General features: G+C 45.5%; 1 protein-coding gene across 2 annotated transcripts in view; it reads right to left on the bottom strand.

Moving 5' to 3' along the window:
• Positions 1–19,908, bottom strand: part of LOC139573941 (zinc finger protein 407-like) — a 168,180-nt gene that overhangs the window by 93,577 nt on the left and 54,695 nt on the right. For both annotated transcript variants that reach the window (XM_071397944.1, XM_071397945.1), the window contains exon 5: positions 7,134–7,208. In XM_071397944.1, coding sequence (XP_071254045.1) covers positions 7,134–7,208 — 75 coding nt within the window. The remainder of the gene's footprint in view (positions 1–7,133; positions 7,209–19,908) is intronic.

Genomic DNA, 19,908 nt, shown 5'->3' with positions numbered 1-19,908 from the left:
GGCCCTCTCTACTACACACCAGCCACAGGAGACTCGGACTCAGGGAAACCCGTTTACCACAGTGGCAGTGACTGTTGCTGCAGGTCAAAGCCTTTAAAATGCACAAACACATATCTGCATTGTGCATTCAGCCCCTATGGCCGTAATATCGGATAGGATTGGGTTGTGTTCATTAGGGCACCCAATGGGAAATGTTGTCGAAAAGTTTTGCTATGATAAACAAAAATGTGCGTTTGCATTGGACAAGTCCAGGTAGTCCCTCCCTGTTTCAGTCTTCTTTCCTCCGTTTGGTGCCTAATGAACATGGCCCTGCTGTGACTGTCATATCATACTTGTTCTGGGTGCCAAGCCATTGTCTGTGTACAGTAAGCAGTGCAGGCCTAACCATGACACCATTACTCTTGGGTGGTAACAACAATTCAGAGCTGATACCGAAAGGTAAGGGAGAGGGGGGGAAATAGGGGGAGATGGATTAATTATTAATAATTAAGAGGATGGATTTAATCCAAAGGGCAACAATATTTCTCTCTTACCTCGTCCTCTATCCACAGCACCGTTCTAGAGAGTAAACACACACACACACACACACTCTCTAGTGTAATTTGACCCCTGTGAGTGTGGCAGGGCTTTGGACTCTGTGTGGTACACATTGCCACCATGCTGCTACCCTGCAGGACTCTTCCGCCCCCTATGCCCCTGTCCAGCCTGCCCCGTCCCAGTCCACAGCGACCGGGCAATATGGCCGCACCGCACGGCATACTGGGAAGCGGCTGTGAGCCCAGAACCTGGTGCTGCCAAGCCAGATGCCCGCTCTGCCACCCTCGGCCTCTGGCACAGACAAGCTGCCTGTACCTGAGCAGCACTACAGTAGAGTATGGTTGTGGACACACGCACATACATGTCTTTGTTGAACCATCATGCAGTATAATACCTAATGTTAGCTAGGCTAAGTCATTATTTGTTCCCGCTCTCCTTGGTGCTGTGTGTACTGTATGTGATATTGGCTTGGTTACTAGGGCTGATGCCAAAGATTTGAATAATTAGGATTTGATCAGTTTTACTCGGATTCTAATCACATTTAGCTGATTTGAGTAGGGGAGAGTGGGGTAAGTTGAGCCATTTTTTACATTCCGCATCATTCCGTCAAGGGAAATACAGTATTCTTTCTCAGAAAGATATGGACATATATTTGAGGCTGTTGTGTATCCCTGGAAAGAAATCAGAATTCACGCAAACATTACAGTTTTGAAAACAAAGCTTGTCCCAAAAAAATCTATTGGCACAACTTACCCCGGGTACGGGGGGGGGGGAGTAAGTTGAGCCGCGGGACAGGGTAAATTAAGCCGCTTACAAATTCCTGTACTGAATGAAATATGACCTCTTTTTAAACCCATGTCTAGGTCATTCCCCAAACACAATTCAACACAATCACGTTTCTGTCTTTTATTCATTTTAAGCATCTATTAACACAGGCTTAGCGCCTAAAAAAACACTTTGTTACCTCATATTCCAGTGGTAATTTCTTGCATTACACCTGGGAAGAAAATGCTTCAATATGCTCAATTTGCCATTGGCTCAATTTACCCCATGGACTTTGGCTCAACTTACCCCAAGGCAAACATTTTGACTATATTAGCCCGCTACAAGGACACACTTTCATGCTAGGTTTAGGACCTCATACTGAAGCTTATAGAGACTCCCAACTGATGTATAGAACAATCTTAAAATGATCTACTTTGGTTTAGACATAAGCCCCATGAAACCTCTTACACAAGAAATTAATTTGACTTGGTGAAAATCAGTATTTTTTGGACCTAACTTTCTTACCACTTTTTCCATGTGGTTTCTTCCTTCACAGACCCCATGAAATGATGACCTCTTCCTAAATCGTTGGTAAAATTATTCAATTTGTGTATGGTTTCCTAGAAACAAGGGCGGCTCAACGTACCCCTTTGGTTTAACTTACCCCACTGTCCCCTGTTTTGTCATGGAGCAGGAGCCACGGGTGCAAGTCTATCAACATGTCAGAGTGCCAAGAAGGCCCCCAAATGTGTCTGCTGCTCAGTCATAGTGTTGTTGATTTTTTTACATATTTGCAGAAGAGTTGAATATTCGTTTCTAAATGACAAATCAGATTCAAATCAAAAAATTGTGATTTGGGGATCGTCTTATTGGCTAAATACTGTAAGTGGAGATGAATGAACATACCCAGCAAAAGTAATGGTTGTTCTGTGTCGTGGGTCAATTTTCGTTTTACAATGTTATTGACCCACGTGGATAATTCTTATGGAAACCTTTTCACCAACTTTATCAGTTAAATAAATAGGACTCACTTGGCTGTCAACACGCCCATTTAATGAGTGAAGAGTGTATTAGTTCAAACTGTTTATTATTATAAATGGGAAAATGGGGGGGGAGTTTTACAATTGCCTAAAAAACATGGGTACCTTAGACTGGTCAGTCATCTTTGAACACTTTGTTTTCAAATTGCTCAAAATTACGTTAAATTAAGGCGAGGTCACAGCCGTCAATCACAACAGCAAAACTCTGCCTCATTCAATTGTTGCTTTAGGTGCATTTATATCTTTCAAACCAGCAAGAAGCCAGGCTCTCTCACACAGAGAGACTCAAACACACACGACACAGATACATGTTACACACACACACAGGTTTCACACACACACAAGCATTTCTCTATACCCGCAATAACATCTACTAAACACGTGTATGTGACCAATAAAATTTGACACGCTCATAGACCTAGGCCTATTCCATCAAGCTATTGAATTGTAGGAATATATTTTTGGGATTTATCTCACAAATTTCACTTTGTCAAATTGAAGGGATAGTTCACCCAAATTATACAATGACTTATTGGTTTCCTTACCCTGTAAGTAGCCTAAGGGGAAGGTAAGAAAACAAACCATGCCTTGGTTTTGTATCCCTGGCCATTGTCTTCAAACGCTAATGTTGTAGCATTTGTGGCCCAAAACCAATGCAAGACACTATACCTCATATTAGCATTTTTCGCACTTCAGCGAGCTACACACATTTTCTTAAGACACTTGATGATGATTTGGACGTGAAACACGTCTTACATTGGTTTGGAGCCACAAATGCTACACAAAAGTTAGCAAAACATACAAAATGACAATTGCACAGAACCCCACGCACCAAACCTTGGTTTAGTATGTTCATAAATAGCTCAGACCTTATTAAATCTCTTCTCAGGGACCTGCAACCGTCTCATGTAATTGATATATTACCTGGCGGTGGTCTACCTCTTGGTCTTCCTCAAGTACTCCTGAGATACAGGGCGGCATGTGTCGCTGTGGTGTGTAATTGATATATTCCAGATCTGCACACCAAACAGCAAATGGTGCCAACACGTTTGTAGTCACAAGCTTGATGTAATCATTGCATACTAGGAATATAGGACCAAATACTACACTTTTGACTACTTTAATAGACATATAAGACTTTTGGGTCCCCTAAAATAGGGGGACTATGTACAGAAAGTGCTGTAAATTCTAAACGGACCCGATAAGGATGAAAATACCCTCAAATTAAAGCTGACAGTCTGCACTTTAACCTCATAGTCATTGTATCATTTCAAATCCAAAGTGCTGGAGTACAGAGCCAGAACAACAACAAAAATGTGTTACTGTTCCAATACTTTTGGAGCTCACTGTATATTTGACTACCGAAAGGACAAATCCACAAAGAAATGGTTAATTGACCACGAAATCAACATTTGGCAATGGCCGTCTCAGTCCCCGGACTTCAAACCCATTGAAAACTTGTAGTTTGAATTGAAGAGGACAGTCTATAAACACAGACGAGGATATCAAGGATCTGGAAAGATTCTGTATGGAGGAACGGTCTAAGATCCTCCCAACGTGGTCTCCAATCTCATAAAACATTTTACAAAAAGACTCAGTGGCATTATCCTCGCAAGGGGAGGGTGGCGGAGTAAACTGGGGTGCCAGGTATTTTGACACCTTTCTTTAAAAAAAAAGAAAATGTACTTGTTGAACTATATTTACAAAATATGATAATTTTCCCTCAAAATGTTGTGTATACAATATATATAGGTAACTTCCAAAATAAAGGAAACACTAAGATAACGTGTCTTAATAGGGGGTTGCGCCGCCACCACAGACCACCAGAACAGCTTCAATGTACCTTGGCATAGGTTCTACAAGTGTCTGGAACTCTATTGGAGGGATGCGACACCATTCTTCCACAAGAAATTCCATCCTTTGTTGATGGAAAACTGTCTCAGGCACCGCTCACGAATCTACCATAAGTGTTCAACACAGACACACACAGACACACAGACACACACACACACACACACACACACACACACACACACACACACACACACACACACACACACACACACACACACACACACACACACACACACACACACACACACACACGTCACTGAGATCTCTTCCTCTAGGTTTGGAAGCCAGAATAATGGACAACTGGGCATTTTGATACGTGCTTAATTAACTCAGGAACCACACCTGTGTGGAAGTACCTGCTTTCAATACACTTTGTATCCCTCATTTGCTCAAGTGTTTCCTATATTTTGGCAGTTACTTATAGCTCAGTGTTTGTTTTCTTTATTTGATGCAGTCTTTTTTGCTCATCTTTATCGAGGGTGCCAATAATTCTAGACCTGACTGTATATCCACACATTGACAGACACAAAAGTATGCAGACCTCCAAACTACCCACAGTGCCTTGCAGTGAAGAATAGTGGTGAATGAAACCGGGACCCAGATGTGTCATATTAGAACAGGCCAGAACTCCTCTACCCCTCTCTCTGTCGCTCTCTCCCTCTCTCCCTCTCCCTCTCTCTCTCCCTCTCTCTCTCGCTCTCTCGCTCTCTTTCTCTCTCTCTCTGAACCTGTCATGGAGGCTGGTGTTTGTCATCTTACCTCCAGATCCCGTGCCCATCCCAGCCCATTTCTCCCCCCCACCCAAAATAACCTGTTTTTCCAGAGCCCAGACAAACCAATCTAACTGGAGCTGGGCGCTACGACTAGTCAGGTCTCTCCCCTCATCCTCCTCCTCCTCTTCTCTTCCTTTGACTAACAGATCTCCCCAGTGTTCTAAAAATACCAGGTGAATAGGGCCGTGGAGATGGTGATGAAACAGCCTCTCTGACACTGTCCTGCTGCAATCCATCTCTCCCCTGCCTCCCCTGCCTGCCAGCCAGCATATGTTTGCAATTGGCTCCCCCACTCCCGCCAGCCCCCGGTCCCTCCCCCTCCCCTTATCCCCTCTCCCCTGGTCCCCAGTTACCACTCCAGTCCCCTCTCCCCTTCTCCAGTCCCCAGCTACCCCTCGAGTCTCCAAGTCTGGGCTTTTCAAACTGGTGCAGTTATCAATCATTGGGCCAGAACTGTCAAGAGCTGGCTAAAACCACTGCCACTATACACTCTCCACATTCTCCCTTTTCTCTTGTTCTCTCTTCATGTCAGTCTGTCTCCATCACCTCTCTCTCTCTCTCTCCCCTCTCCCTCCCTCCCCTCACTTACACTCACCCAAATTTGTTCCACTTGATAAGCCCTCCCCAATGACCTTGTGCTAATTAAGCACTGCTGCGTTGGAAATATGATGGTTCATTAATGATGAGATAAATTCTGTCTCCAGGACTGTCAGAAAAATGATGACACCGTGTTTTACAGGTTTAAATAGAACAAACCTCATGGCCTCTCGCTGTGTGTGTGTGTTTAAGAGAGAGAGGCAAGAGAAAATAATGGCACAACGCCGATGTCTGTATGCATACATGCACTTGGCTCGCTCACGTGCACATACGTGCAATATGTTTGTGTGTGCATGTGTGTGTGATGTAATGGTGTTGTATGGCACTGCAGTATGTTTTATGGGGCAGCAGGGTGACTATAGTTAGTTTTGGCAGAGACACACTCTGAGGTAAACGCTATCAGGTAACACAAGCTCCACAAGGCCACTCCATTCATGCCTGTCGCTGGTGTGTGTGTGTGTGTGTGCGTTTCTGCACATGCGCGTGCGTGCTCTCTCCGACCTTTGCTGTAATGTCACCCTCTAATACCGAGCCAAGGACACAGAGGTCTTTCATTCAGACACAATACACCTACAAACCCCACTGTGATTTCACAGCATCCTCAAACTACGAAAGAAAAAAAAGCCAAATGGACAAAATATGTGGCAATTCATCTTGAATAACATTCAGGGGCGGCAGGTAGACTAGTGGTTAGAGCGTTGGGCCAGTAACCAAAAGGTTGCTAGATCGAATCCCCGAGCTGACAAGGTAAAAATCTGTCGTTCTGCCCCTGAACAAGGCAGTTAACCCACTGTTCCTAGGCCATCATTGTATATAGGAATTTGTTCTTAACTGACTTGCCTAGTTAAATAAAGGTACAATAAAAAAATATGTGGTACAAACATTCCTGTCCTGGACAGTTTAGTTTGTTATGTGCTGTTTTACGAGAATAAAGCAGACAAGTGAAATAGTTGTGGGATATGAGAATTTCTCTCCCAACGAGCAGCTGCCAGTCTGAATCCAGTTAATAATGAGTGTGTATTTACAGGGGAGCATATGGTGCGCCTACTTTACTAATATCTCAAGCCCCTCGTCATATCGAATACGACATGTTGTCAAAAGTATCAATTTGAAATGCAGTTTTCAGATGTAATATTTAAAAAATTAAAAAAATGCAAGAAGACTGGTTTCTCTTAGTGGGTCCGTTTGACAGATTGAGGGGTGTTTAACGTCTCATTCTCGCATGCCATGGGGACTTCGCAACTTTGTCTTCATCACACACACACACACACACACAACGCGGGCTGACAGCCGGGCCGCGTCGCTGACAGACAGGGGCACACTGGGAAAGTTTTACACACAACATCACGAAGAGAGATGGAGACATCACATCTTCCCAATCATACAGAGAGAGGGAGAGAAGAGAGAGGGAGGGAACAGATTGACAAAGAGGGTGTGATAGAAATACTGAGAGAGAGGGGGGCCAAAGGGGGGAGGGACAGAGAGAGAGCGAGAGAAGGAGAGCGAGAGAGAAATACAGAGAGAGACGGAGAGAGAGACAAAGCGAGGTAAAGCTAGTCAGTCTTACCTCTCTTTGGGCTGGCCCAGTCCATGTTTCCCCAACAGGTGAGTGCTCAGGTGCTTCTTCATCACAAAGGCCCACCTGGTCAGAGAGAGAACACAGGGGGCAAAGGGTTAACAAAGAGGGCCTCTTTACCACAGTCAATGAAAGGGTTAACCGGGGGGACAGACAGAGATGACTTTTTTACAATAACTGGTCAGGATTAGGGCTGCGAAACTTTCAATAAATTCCCTGCCTTTCCAGAAATCCTGATTGGAGGATTCCATATTTCCTGTTTATTCCTTCCTGATTCTGGGAATCCTCCAACTAGGATTTCGGGAAAACTTTGCAATCGTAGTCAGGACAAAGCCACTAGGATGCAGCAGGTTAACTAAGGCAATGGGTTTCACCCGTGTTCATAAGGACACACTGTAAAAGAATATGTTTTAAAACACCTTTCGGAACGGAAAAAGAAAATGTGCTTTCTTATTGGTCTGGTAGTAACTCCCCGTTTTCCTGGTTTTCTTCCGTTGAGTGCCTACTGAACACGACCTTGGATATCCTGTCATTACATCAAAGAGAGTGTATCAACAACGACCCGGGAACTCGTACCCCCTCAAACGCAAACTCACACAGACAGAAACACACAATATCACACACAGGAAATATTTGAGACACCATTTCAAGACAATGTCCTGACCGTGTCCAAAGCCCTACGTTCGTTCCATTCCCTAAACAGTTTGTGAAGCCCTAATGGCGGGATGACAGGCCTAACTAGTCAGGGATCAGCCCCGTTTCTCGAGCGTTTCATCCTCTGGCCATTGAATTCACCAGTAATCACATCCTATTACGGTGTTCCTGCTGACAGACAACGACCACGTCTAAGACGACATGACAGAGGAACAGGAAAGAAAGAAAGAGAGAGAATGAAAGAAAGAAAAAGAGAGAGTTGAGCCAGCAGCTGTGTGATTTGGAGTGTTACTGCAGACACTGGTCTTCACTGTGGACTCCTGGACTTTCTCTCTCTTTATCTCTCTCCCTCTCCCTCTCGCTCTCTTTCTGTTACTCTCTCTCTTTCCGTTTCTCTCTCCATTCCTCTATTTACCCCGCTCTGGCTTGTTGGTTTCTCGTTCTCTCAAAAAGTCTCTCTCCATCTGCCTCTCTGACTTCCACTCTCTCTATTGGTCATTTTGTTGTAAAGAGCGTATAGCCTAATCATTTCACTGTTCATTCATAGCACAATGTTATCTTCTCCCTACTACTGGACACGCGCGCGCGCACGCGCGCACGCACGCACGCACGCACGCACGCACGCACGCACGCACGCACGCACGCACGCACGCACGCACGCACGCACGCACGCACGCACGCACGCACGCACGCACGCACGCACGCACGCACGCACGCACGCACGCACGCACGCACGCACGCACGCACGCACGCACGCACGCACGCACGCACGCACGCACGCACGCACGCACACACACACACACACACACACACACACACACACACACACACGCACACACACGCACACACACACACGTCCTTCTGCTCTCCTACCATCGCCCCAGAGCCACATCCATCAACCCCCCCCCAGAGGGCAGCCCATGCTAACTAACACCCCATATAAATATTCAAACATGTTCCACTGTTTTGTTTTGTTATCATCATTCTCTCCCTCCTCTATTTTTCTCTTCTCCTCTCTCTAGCTCCATCTCTCCATCCATCCATCCGTCCAGAATGGTGCCTGGGAGTATGACTAAACCACCCTCCTATCCACTGAAGGAGAATGACAAGATCAAACCCACAGGGGAGGGAGACACTCTGGGTGACTGGAGGCAGTGGCACTGCACTGACTGACTGACTGACTGACCGCTTCAACTAGCTATGAATAAACAAACGCGCTAATTAAGTTAGCATTTTCTAGCTTTTTCTAGGTTGTTTAAGTCATTGGGAGGGGGGGGGGAGGAAGTGCTTGCAAACATGTCCGTTAATTATGGATTACAGCTGTCCTTCATAAACCTAATTACCGAGTGCTGAACGGCAACGGGGGCGATTTGCATATGCGCATGAAAGACATGAAGACATATGCAAAGATATGATTTAAATTAGCATTCTTTGATAGCGAGGGTTACAAATCAAACTGGCATGTTGTGAGATTCGCATCACTCACTCTTACTTCTTTCCCCCCCACACGTTTATTCTGAGCATGGCAGCAAGCAGTGACGGCACGACTGGCAAGGCCCGATGGAGGCACCTGGCAATGGCCCGCTGAAGTGAGACGGCAGACACACACACACACGCGCACATGCACACACAAACGAGCACGTGCGCGCGTAGAAAGTCACAGGCAAGCTTGCATATACGCGCCACACAAACGGCAGGTTCAAATGAAGGGCAAGGCTAAGTGGGAAAAGAGAAAATCCATTTGTTGAAACGGGCTTCTAATCCCCTGTTCTTCATAGGTCCGCTCTCAGGTTAGGATCTACCTCCAACAGCTTTGAGGGAGCGTCCTTTACTCAAACGACTGTTGCCTTGATCCTTATAGCAACAAAGGGGACATTTCACCATGACATTCATCCATATCAATATTTCCCCAGATGAATTTAACTAATAAGGCCTTATTTTAGCCTCGGGGGAGGCTCTCAATTTAAAGGGAGATAAAAAATAAAAAAAATGGAGGAGTTTCACGTTCCACTCGCTTTAGATTAATCGGCGCACCGCACCTCGTTAGCTCCGTGACGCGCCGCAGCTTTACCGATAAGCGGCGAGACACGGCTCAATTACCCAAGTAACACTTCTTTCTCTTCCCTCCATCACCAGATGAAGAGATAACATGTCAATATGGGATCCAAACAACTTCATTTGCCTAACAGTATTCCTGGATGGTTCGGGTCGGGAATCTCAATCTTCAATTCCGGAAGGGATGTTGGGAGATCTAAGGAGAAGCCTCTGGCATCAGTGAGGCGCAAAATGTCCCCATCCTGTGCAGAACATACAAATCATTCTGGGATACACAGAGAGCATTCTGGGACTCAATCACACACACACACACACTCACACTCACACTCACACTCACACTCACACTCACACTCACACTCACACACTCACACACTCACACACTCACACACTCACACACTCACACACACACACACACACACACACACAGAGACAGAGACAAAGAGAGACAGAGAGATAGAAAGAGAGAGAGAGAGAGAGAGAGAGAGGTGTATCACATCACACATGGCTTGCTTTACTTAGCCTGTATTCTTAAAGAGTCTCATAGTAGGAGTACTGATCTGAGATCAGGTCCCTGTGTCCATAAACTTATTCATTATTCTGTATATAAAAGGCAAAACTGATCCTAGATCAGCACTCTGAGATGCTTTATGAATATGGGCCATGGGCCTATTCATCAAAAAATAATAGCACTTTGCTGCCATCTGTGTCAGAAACAGAAATCATGTCATTTGATTGTGTTATAAGTATCAATGTCACCTGTGCGATGGCCTTGACAATGGTACATACAGGAAGGTGAACCACGATAAAAACGGAGAGGATATTTTTTTGGTTACTCGAGTCAAACTAAATTCTTTCTCCTAAATGGTAAGGGTGACCAAGGAGGCATTAGGCAGAATGAGAGAGGTGCCAGATGTGTGAGTCGCTCAACCCTCACCAAACTAAGCAGCGTGCCCAGGAGAGAGAGCTCTAGAGGGCTCTGTGTGTCTGTGTTTCCTGTGGAGCTATACGGAGCTACGGCTCAGTTCTCTCGGTGGGGTGAAGCCGCCTGAGACAGCTCTACTACAGTGGGCCGCTGGGCCCTGTAGAAATGACTAGTGAGGGCGCTCATCCTGCCTCGTGTGCCAGTCCTAATGATGGCGTCCACCTGCTGTTTTAATGTCACAGCTGGAGTGCCCTCCATCCCTCACTGACTTCAGCATTAGCAGCAGGTATCTCTACAGAGCGCCTCCTCTTCGCCCTTGCCGCCCCCCTTACCTCACCATCCCCTTCTTACACCTCTCTACCTCCCCTCTCCACCAACCCTCCATCTCGTTCCTCCACCTTCTCTGCAACTCCCCCTTGCCACACCCTACTTCCCCCTCCATCTCCCCCTCAGCTCCTCTTCACACCCCATTACTCAGATGAACCCTGGTGAACTGTGAGGTCCTCCGTACTGGAAGCCAGATCCTCACAGTAGGCCCATGCGCCAGGAGAGAGCGAGAGCGAAAGAGAGAGCGAGAGAGAGAGAGAGAGAGAGAGAGAGAGAGAGAGAGAGAGTATCCCTCTCTCTACCTTTCATTCTTACCATAATCTGCTGATTTGAGCATATCTCTGCACAGAAACAACGGGTCAAACAGACTTCCACTATATGGTCAATACAAAATAAACCATTCAATACACTACACTAAAGCTATAGCCAGACATACACACACACTATACATCCTATCTCATTCACTCTGTTTCCATAATTATACCCTACTTGGGTAAACATCATCTTTGCCTTTTCATATAAATACAGTGTGATGGGGGAAAGAGCAAGGTAAGTTGACATGTCTAAACTGACAGCTTGACGGGCGGGTAAACTGACAAAGGATCCTGAAACACATCCCCCCCCCCCGACAGGAGCGTGGGGGATCGAGACGTGATGGCAATAACAGGAGACTGACAGACGGGAGGACTTCTACCTCCCTTCTCCACCTCCCCCCCTCCATCTCCCCCTTCCACCTTCGCTTCATCTCCCTCCCTCTTTCTCCATGTCCTTCCCCCCCCCTTCCACCTTTTCTCCAACTCACCTTTCCACACCCTAACTAGGGGTTCCATTTATTTTACGCCTGCTACATTAGGTCAGGGGTGAAAAAAACTGCCTGCTGCAACCTGATTGGCTGAACGCAACACGCAACATCCGGGATTAGCATTTAGCCACTCTAGCATGTTTCACAAAGAAAGTACACATATTTTCACACACACAAAAAAAGTGGCCTTCCCGCCATTAAATAAAGTTAAGGGGGAAATCTAAGCCTTTGCAGCCTGAATGGCGAATGTTTTAAGTACGAACCGGTTACTGGGGAACACAAGTGTATTAGCAGCTGGCCACATCAAGCCCAGATCAAATTGGAGATTCATAAAGCCCACTAGTGGCTGCCCAGGCTAATCTCTGCACAGAAACAATGGGTCAAAGAGACTTCCATTATATGGCCAATACAATACAAAAGAAACAAAAGCCATAGCCACACACACAATATACAGCATATCTCATTCACTCTATAATTATACCCTACTTGGGTAAACATAATCTTTCCCTTTTCATATAAATACAGCGTGATGTGTGTGGGGGGGGGGGGGATAGCAAAAGGCCTGTAGCGCGTCTCACAGGTAAGTTGACATGTTTAAACTCCGACGGCTGGCTTGACGGGCGGGTAAACTGACAAAGGATCCTGACACACATCCCCTGACAGGAGTGTGGAGCGTCGAGACGCGAGTTGACGTGAGAGCAATCACAGGAGACAGACAGACGGAGGACTGAGAAGGGGCATTCTGCAAAGAATGAGCCCAGATTAGTGACTGGGGAGCTATACCTCATCTAGGTGTTTAATGGAAGCCGTAAGCTTGATGGGGAGAAAAGGCCCCCGAATGGACAAAATATAAAGAAATAGGAGGGAGACCCGGGAGAGTACGGAGGCAAATCTTAAGGCGGTGGGATACGTCCGTGGAGAGAGAGGGGGAGATGGAGGAAGAGAAGGAACTAGGGAATAAGAGGAAGAGGGAGGAGGGAAAGAGAGAAAGAGAGAGAGAGAGAAAAACGAGAGAGAAAGTACAAAACAAGTGCAGCGCTGTCACGTCGTTTGACAGGAGGATGGGTGACTTCACATCGATACTGCTCTGGCTTCTAAAAGATCCGCCTGTGGAGATATCCCATAATGTATCAGCCATTAAATCAATCAATCAATCAAAGGTCTGAATTGATTTTTACACCATTGCTGGTGTACTTGATCTATTCGGAGACTCATTTGAATAAATCTAAAATAAGAACTAAAATGATTCGTTGCTGGTCAATCACCACCAAGACTAAAACAGACACCTCTCACTTAAAACGGCACACCGCGTGTGTACTAGTGTGTGTGTGTGTGTGTGTGTGTGTGTGTGTGTGTGTGTGTGTGTGTGTGTGTGTGTGTGTGTGTGTGTGTGTGTGTGTGTCTCTGTGGTAGCCTACATAAAGAGCTCTCCCTCTCTCTCTCTTTCTCTGTCTCTCTGTGTGTGAGTTGCATTTTGGATCAGTTGCCGAGGCAGGTATTGGGGCCTTGACGGATTGATTGAGCAGCCGTCCTCGTCGACAGCGGCAGCGCCCCACAGAGCTCACAGCACCTCGCCACACCGTCCCATTAAAGAACCATTTAGAGGGAGAAAAGTTCCACCTGCACTTTATGCAGAGAAGCAGACGACCCTAAAGCTCACCGACGCGAGATGAAACGACTTCGGCGACAGAAATAAAATACCCTGCCTTCTTCCACCAACAGCAGATTTTTCCGATCTGGCTTCTTTTTAAGAGAATGCCAATATGATGTGAAATCATTGATCTCATCGTTATGTGGCCAATGGCGGTTTAAACGTTAAAGAGCCCCTGGCTCTGAGCGTCGTAGGAGCGCTGTTGGCACACAAATTATTTTTATTTTTTTTATTTTTTTCACCTTTATTTAACCAGGTAGGCTAGTTGAGAACAAGTTCTCATTTGCAACTGCGACCTGGCCAAGATAAAGCATAGCAGTGTGAACAGACAACACAGAGTTACACATGGAGTAAACAATAAACAAGTCAATAACATGGTAGAAAAAAAAGAGAATCTATATACAATGTGTGCAAAAGGCATGAGGTAGGCAATAAATCGAATAATTACAATTTAGCAGATTAACACTGGAGTGATAAATCATCAGATGATCATGTGCAAGAAGAGATACTGGTGTGCAAAAGAGCAGAAAAGTAAATAAATAAAAGCAGTATGGGGGGTGAGGTAGGTAAATTGGGTGGGTAGTTTACAGATGGACTATGTACAGCTGCAGCGATCGGTTAGCTGCTCGGATAGCAGATTTTTAAAGTTGTTGAGGGAGATAAAAGTCTCCAACTTCAGAGATTTTTGCAATTCGTTCCAGTCGCAGGCAGCAGAGAACTGGAAGGAAAGGCGTCCAAATGAGGTTTTGGCTTTAGGGATGATCAGTGAGATACACCTGCTGGAGCGCGTGCTGCGGGTGGGTGTAGCCATCGTGACCAGTGAACTGAGATAAGGCAGCACTTTACCTAGCATAGCCTTGTAGATGACCTGGAGCCAGTGGGTCTGACGACGAACATGTAGCGAGGGCCAGCCGACTAGGGCATACAGGTCGCAGTGGTGGGTCGTATAAGGTGCTTTAGTAACAAAACGAATGGCACTGTGATAAACTGCATCCAGTTTGCTGAGTAGAGTATTGGAAGCTATTTTGTAGATGACATCGCCGAAGTCGAGGATCGGTAGGATAGTCAGTTTTACTAGGGTAAGTTTGGCGGCGTGAGTGAAGGAGGCTTTGTTGCGGAATAGAAAGCCGATTCTTGATTTGATTTTGGATTGGAGATGTTTGATATGAGTCTGGAAGGAGAGTTTGCAGTCTAGCCAGACACCTAGGTACTTATAGATGTCTACATATTCTAGGTCGGAACCGTCCAGGGTGGTGATGCTAGTCGGGCGTGCGGGTGCAGGCAGCGAACGGTTGAAAAGCATGCATTTGGTTTTACTAGCGTTTAAGAGCAGTTGGAGGCCACGGAAGGAGTGTTGTATGGCATTGAAGCTCGTTTGGAGGTTAGATAGCACAGTGTCCAAGGAAGGGCCGGAAGTATATAGAATGGTGTCGTCTGCGTAGAGGTGGATCAGGGAATCGCCCGCAGCAAGAGCAACATCATTGATGTATACAGAGAAAAGAGTCGGCCCGAGAATTGAACCCTGTGGTACCCCCATAGAGACTGCCAGAGGACCGGACAACATGCCCTCCGATTTGACACACTGAACTCTGTCTGCAAAGTAGTTGGTGAACCAGGCAAGGCAGTCATTAGAAAAACCGAGGCTACTGAGTCTGCCGATAAGAATATGGTGATTGACAGAGTCGAAAGCCTTGGCCAGGTCGATGAAGACGGCTGCACAGTAATGTCTTTTATCGATGGCGGTTATGATATCGTTTAGTACCTTGAGCGTGGCTGAGGTGCACCCGTGACCGGCTCGGAAACCGGATTGCACAGCGGAGAAGGTACGGTGGGATTCGAGATGGTCAGTGATCTGCTTGTTGACTTGGCTTTCGAAGACCTTAGATAGGCAGGGCAGGATGGATATAGGTCTGTAACAGTTTGGGTCCAGGGTGTCTCCCCCTTTGAAGAGGGGGATGACCGCGGCAGCTTTCCAATCCTTGGGGATCTCAGATGATACGAAGGAGAGGTTGAACAGGCTGGTAATAGGGGGTGCGACAATGGCAACTATGCGATTTCGACTTCATTATGTATTCCAATTAACCGACTTAATGTGTAAGTAGTAAAAAGAAAGAGAAACTTGAAAATGCTGAACAAGGAGGAAGAAAGAGAATATATTGTATTTGGTTCCAAGATATAAAATATGGTAATTATTCATACATGGTATCTGAAGAGCAGTTTATAAAACCCGGGATGGCAGTTTCATGTTTGAATGATCTGGTATTGTCCCTTTAAAACTCCCTATATTCAGAATAACAATATATGTATAAATGGGTTACAAAAAAGAAACAGAAAGAAAAGCTAGTGTTTGCTACCAGAAGAGAACAGGCCTCTCCACTTCCTAAGAATGAAAGAAGAGAACAGGCCTCTCCACTTCCTAAGAATGAAAGAAGAGAACAGGCCTCTCCACTTCCTAAGAATGAGAGAAGAGAACAGGCCTCTCCACTTCCTAAGAATGAGAGAAGAGAACAGGCATCTCCACTTCCTAAGAATGAGAGAAGAGAACAGGCCTCTCCACTTCCTAAGAATGAGAGAAGAGAACAGGCCTCTCCACTTCCTAAGAATGAGAGAAGAGAACAGGCCTCTCCACTTCCTAAGAATGAAAGAAGAGAACAGGCCTCTCCACTTCCTAAGAATGAGAGAAGAGAACAGGCCTCTCCACTTCCTAAGAATGAGAGAAGAGAACAGGCATCTCCACTTCCTAAGAATGAGAGAAGAGAACAGGCCTCTCCACTTCCTAAGAATGAGAGAAGAGAACAGGCCTCTCCACTTCCTAAGAATGAGAGAAGAGAACAGGCCTCTCCACTTCCTAAGAATGAGAGAAGAGAACAGGCCTCTCCACTTCCTAAGAATGAGAGAAGAGAACAGGCCTCTCCACTTCCTAAGAATGAGAGAAGAGAACAGGCCTCTCCACTTCCTAAGAATGAGAGAAGAGAACAGGCCTCTCCACTTCCTAAGAATGAGAGAAGAGAACAGACCTCTCCACTTCCTAAGAATGAGAGAAGAGAACAGGCCTCTCCACTTCCTAAGAATGAGAGAAGAGAACAGGCCTCTCCACTTCCTAAGAATGAGAGAAGAGAACAGGCCTCTCCACTTCCTAAGAATGAGAGAAGAGAACAGGCCTCTCCACTTCCTAAGAATGAGAGAAGAGAACAGGCCTCTCCACTTCCTAAGAATGAGAGAAGAGAACAGGCCTCTCCACTTCCTAAGAATGAGAGAAGAGAACAGGCCTCTCCACTTCCTAAGAATGAGAGAAGAGAACAGGCCTCTCCACTTCCTAAGAATGAGAGAAGAGAAGAGGCCTCTCCACTTCCTAAGAATGAGAGAAGAGAACAGGCCTCTCCACTTCCTAAGAATGAGAGAAGAGAACAGGCCTCTCCACTTCCTAAGAATGAGAGAAGAGAACAGGCCTCTCCACTTCCTAAGAATGAGAGAAGAGAACAGACCTCTCCACTTCCTAAGAATGAGAGAAGAGAACAGACCTCTCCACTTCCTAAGAATGAGAGAAGAGAACAGGCCTCTCCACTTCCTAAGAATGAGAGAAGAGAACAGGCCTCTCCACTTCCTAAGAATGAGAGAAGAGAACAGACCTCTCCACTTCCTAAGAATGAGAGAAGAGAACAGGCCTCTCCACTTCCTAAGAATGAGAGAAGAGAACAGGCCTCTCCTCTGCCTAAGAATAAGTAACACACTAAAGTTCCGCCCCTTATATGAGAATATGTACAAGCCCCATTTTCAAGACTCAAAGCAAAAATGTATCAAAACTGCTGGTTGTTAAAGGTGGTTAGCCTTCCCTCGCTCATTTCATTCCTTCTTTATTGTCTCCCTCTTCCTCGCCGCGGTGCCGTTAGAGATATGAAAAATATATGGGTCTTTTCTTCCTCTCCTTTCCTCTCCTCCGTCCGTGTTAAATCATTAAACAGGAGCGCTGCTCATTATATTTCTTAACAAAACTTATCTTCCACCAAATAAATCACAAGCAGCGCCACTAACAGCCGTGTAGGGATAAATTACGGTGCGCCTCACTGGCAGTATTGGTATTTTAAAAAGCTTGCTGTACAATTTCTATGATGAACCGTAATTTGTAATGCCGGTCGGTTTATGTTAAGAGGGCCTCTCAGCAGGTATCTATCCGTGCAGTATCGGGGGCGAAGGGCGGCGAAGGAAAAACGACAACTCTATTTGCATTTGCATTGTTTGTTTCTTCGGCCTATGAATGTTATTTAAAGCCACGTTTACTTTTTGTATTTTTAATGATGCACGGGTGTGCATAACCTACACGTAGGACTGCTGTATCAACATGTGTGTAGATGTATAGGCTACTGTGGCTGAATTTCCTATACAGTGGCGAGAAAAAGTTTGCGAGACCCTTTGGAATGAACTGGATTTCTGCATAAATTGGTCATCAAATTTGATCTGATCTTCATCTAAGTCACAACAATAGACAAACATAGTTTAACACACAAATGATTGTATTTTTCGTGTCTATATTTAATACATCATTTAAACATTCACAGTGCAGGTTGGAAAAAGTATGTGAACCCCTATGACTTCTCCAAAAGCTAATTGGAGTCAGGAGTCCGCTAACCTGGAGTCCAATCAATGAGACGAGATTGGAGATGTTGGTTAGAGCTGCCTTGTCCTATAAAAAACACTCACAAAATGTGAGTTTGCTATTCACAAGAAGCATTGCCTGATGTGAACCACGCCTCGAACAAAAAGAGATCTCAGAAGACCAAAGATTAAGAATTGTTGACTTGCATAAAGCTGAAAAGGGTTACAGAAGTATCTCTAAAAGCCTTGATGTTCATCAGTCCACGGTAAGACAAATTGTCTATAAATGGAGAAAGTTCAGCACTGTTGCTACTCTCCCTAGGAGTGGCCGCCCTGCAGAGATGACTGCAAGTGCACAGCGCATAATGCTCAATGAGGTTAAGAAGAATCCTAGAGTGTCAGCTAAAGACTAACATCTCTGTTGACGAGTCTACGATATGTAAAACACTAAACCAGAATGGTGTTCATGGGAGGACACCACAGAAGAAGCCACTGCTGTCCAAAAACAATGTCTGAAGTTTGCAAAAGTGCACCTGGATGTTCCACAGCGCTACTGGCAACATATTATGTGGACAGATGAAACTACAGTTGATTTGTTTGGAAGGAACACACAACACTATGTGTGGAGAAAAAAAGGCACAGCACACTAACACCAACACCTCATCCCAACTCTAAAGTATGGTGGAGGGATCATCACGGTTTGGGGCTGCTTTGCTATCATCGACGGAAAAATGAATTCCCAAGTTCATCAAGACATTTTGCAGGAGAATGTTAGAATGTTTTGCAGGAGATCTGTCTGCCAATTGATGCTCAACAGAAGTTGATTGATGGAACAGGACAACAACCCAAAACACAGAAGTAAATCAACAACAGAATGGCTTCAACAGAAGAAAATACGCCTTCTGGAGTGGCCCAGAGTCCTGACCGCAACCCGATTGAGATGCTGTGGCATGACCTCAAGAGAGTAATTCACACCAGACAGCCCAAGAATATTGCTGAACTGAAACAGTGTTGTAAAGAGGAAGGGTCCAAAATTCCTAGTGACCGTTCTGCAGGTCTGATCCGCAACTACAGGAAACGTTTGGTTGAGGTTATTGCTGCCAAAGGAGGGTCAACCAGTTATTAAATCCAAGGGTTCACATACTTTCTCAGTCTCAGGCAGGCAGTTCTAATTCTGTCCCACAAGGAGCAGTACGTGGGGGTGATCATGGTTAAGGTTAGAGAGAGAGAGAGAGAGAGAGAGAGAGAGAGAGAGAACCACTTCCCTGGCCCCAGTGGGCAGATTACAAAACCAGGGCTAACGGGGCTGCGAGGGAATTACAGGGTCATGTTCATTAGTGAAACAATTTACAATAGAAAACTATTTACAACGCTTTACAAAACTAAACAAACATTTGCGTTTCTTATTGGACCATTCCAGGTAGTACTTCCTTGTTTTTTTTCTCCATTTGGTGCCTAATGAACATGACACAGGGCTGCCTGGGGCTAACAAGGGCCGGGTCTGGTGCTCAGGTCCGTTTACCCAGACCTCCCCTCTCCCCCTCCTGGGGATTAAAACAAACACAACCCTTGATGAGACCAAGAAAAACAGCCCAAACATGACTTATTTAGTCTGTTTACTGCTGTTCACTGTATCTGCCAGTCCTCAGAGAACAAATTAAACGTATAAAACAGAGAGAGGTAAATAAATAATTAAATCCCCATGGTATAGAAGAATTCCGGAAGCCCGGAGAGTTGGGGGAAAAAGTATATTTTTCCAGAA

Source organism: Salvelinus alpinus, chromosome 4, assembly GCF_045679555.1.
Source record: "Salvelinus alpinus chromosome 4, SLU_Salpinus.1, whole genome shotgun sequence".
Classification (NCBI taxonomy): domain Eukaryota; kingdom Metazoa; phylum Chordata; class Actinopteri; order Salmoniformes; family Salmonidae; genus Salvelinus; species Salvelinus alpinus.
The sequence above is the reverse complement of the archived record's forward strand: the minus strand, read 5'-3'. Positions and strand labels throughout refer to the sequence as shown.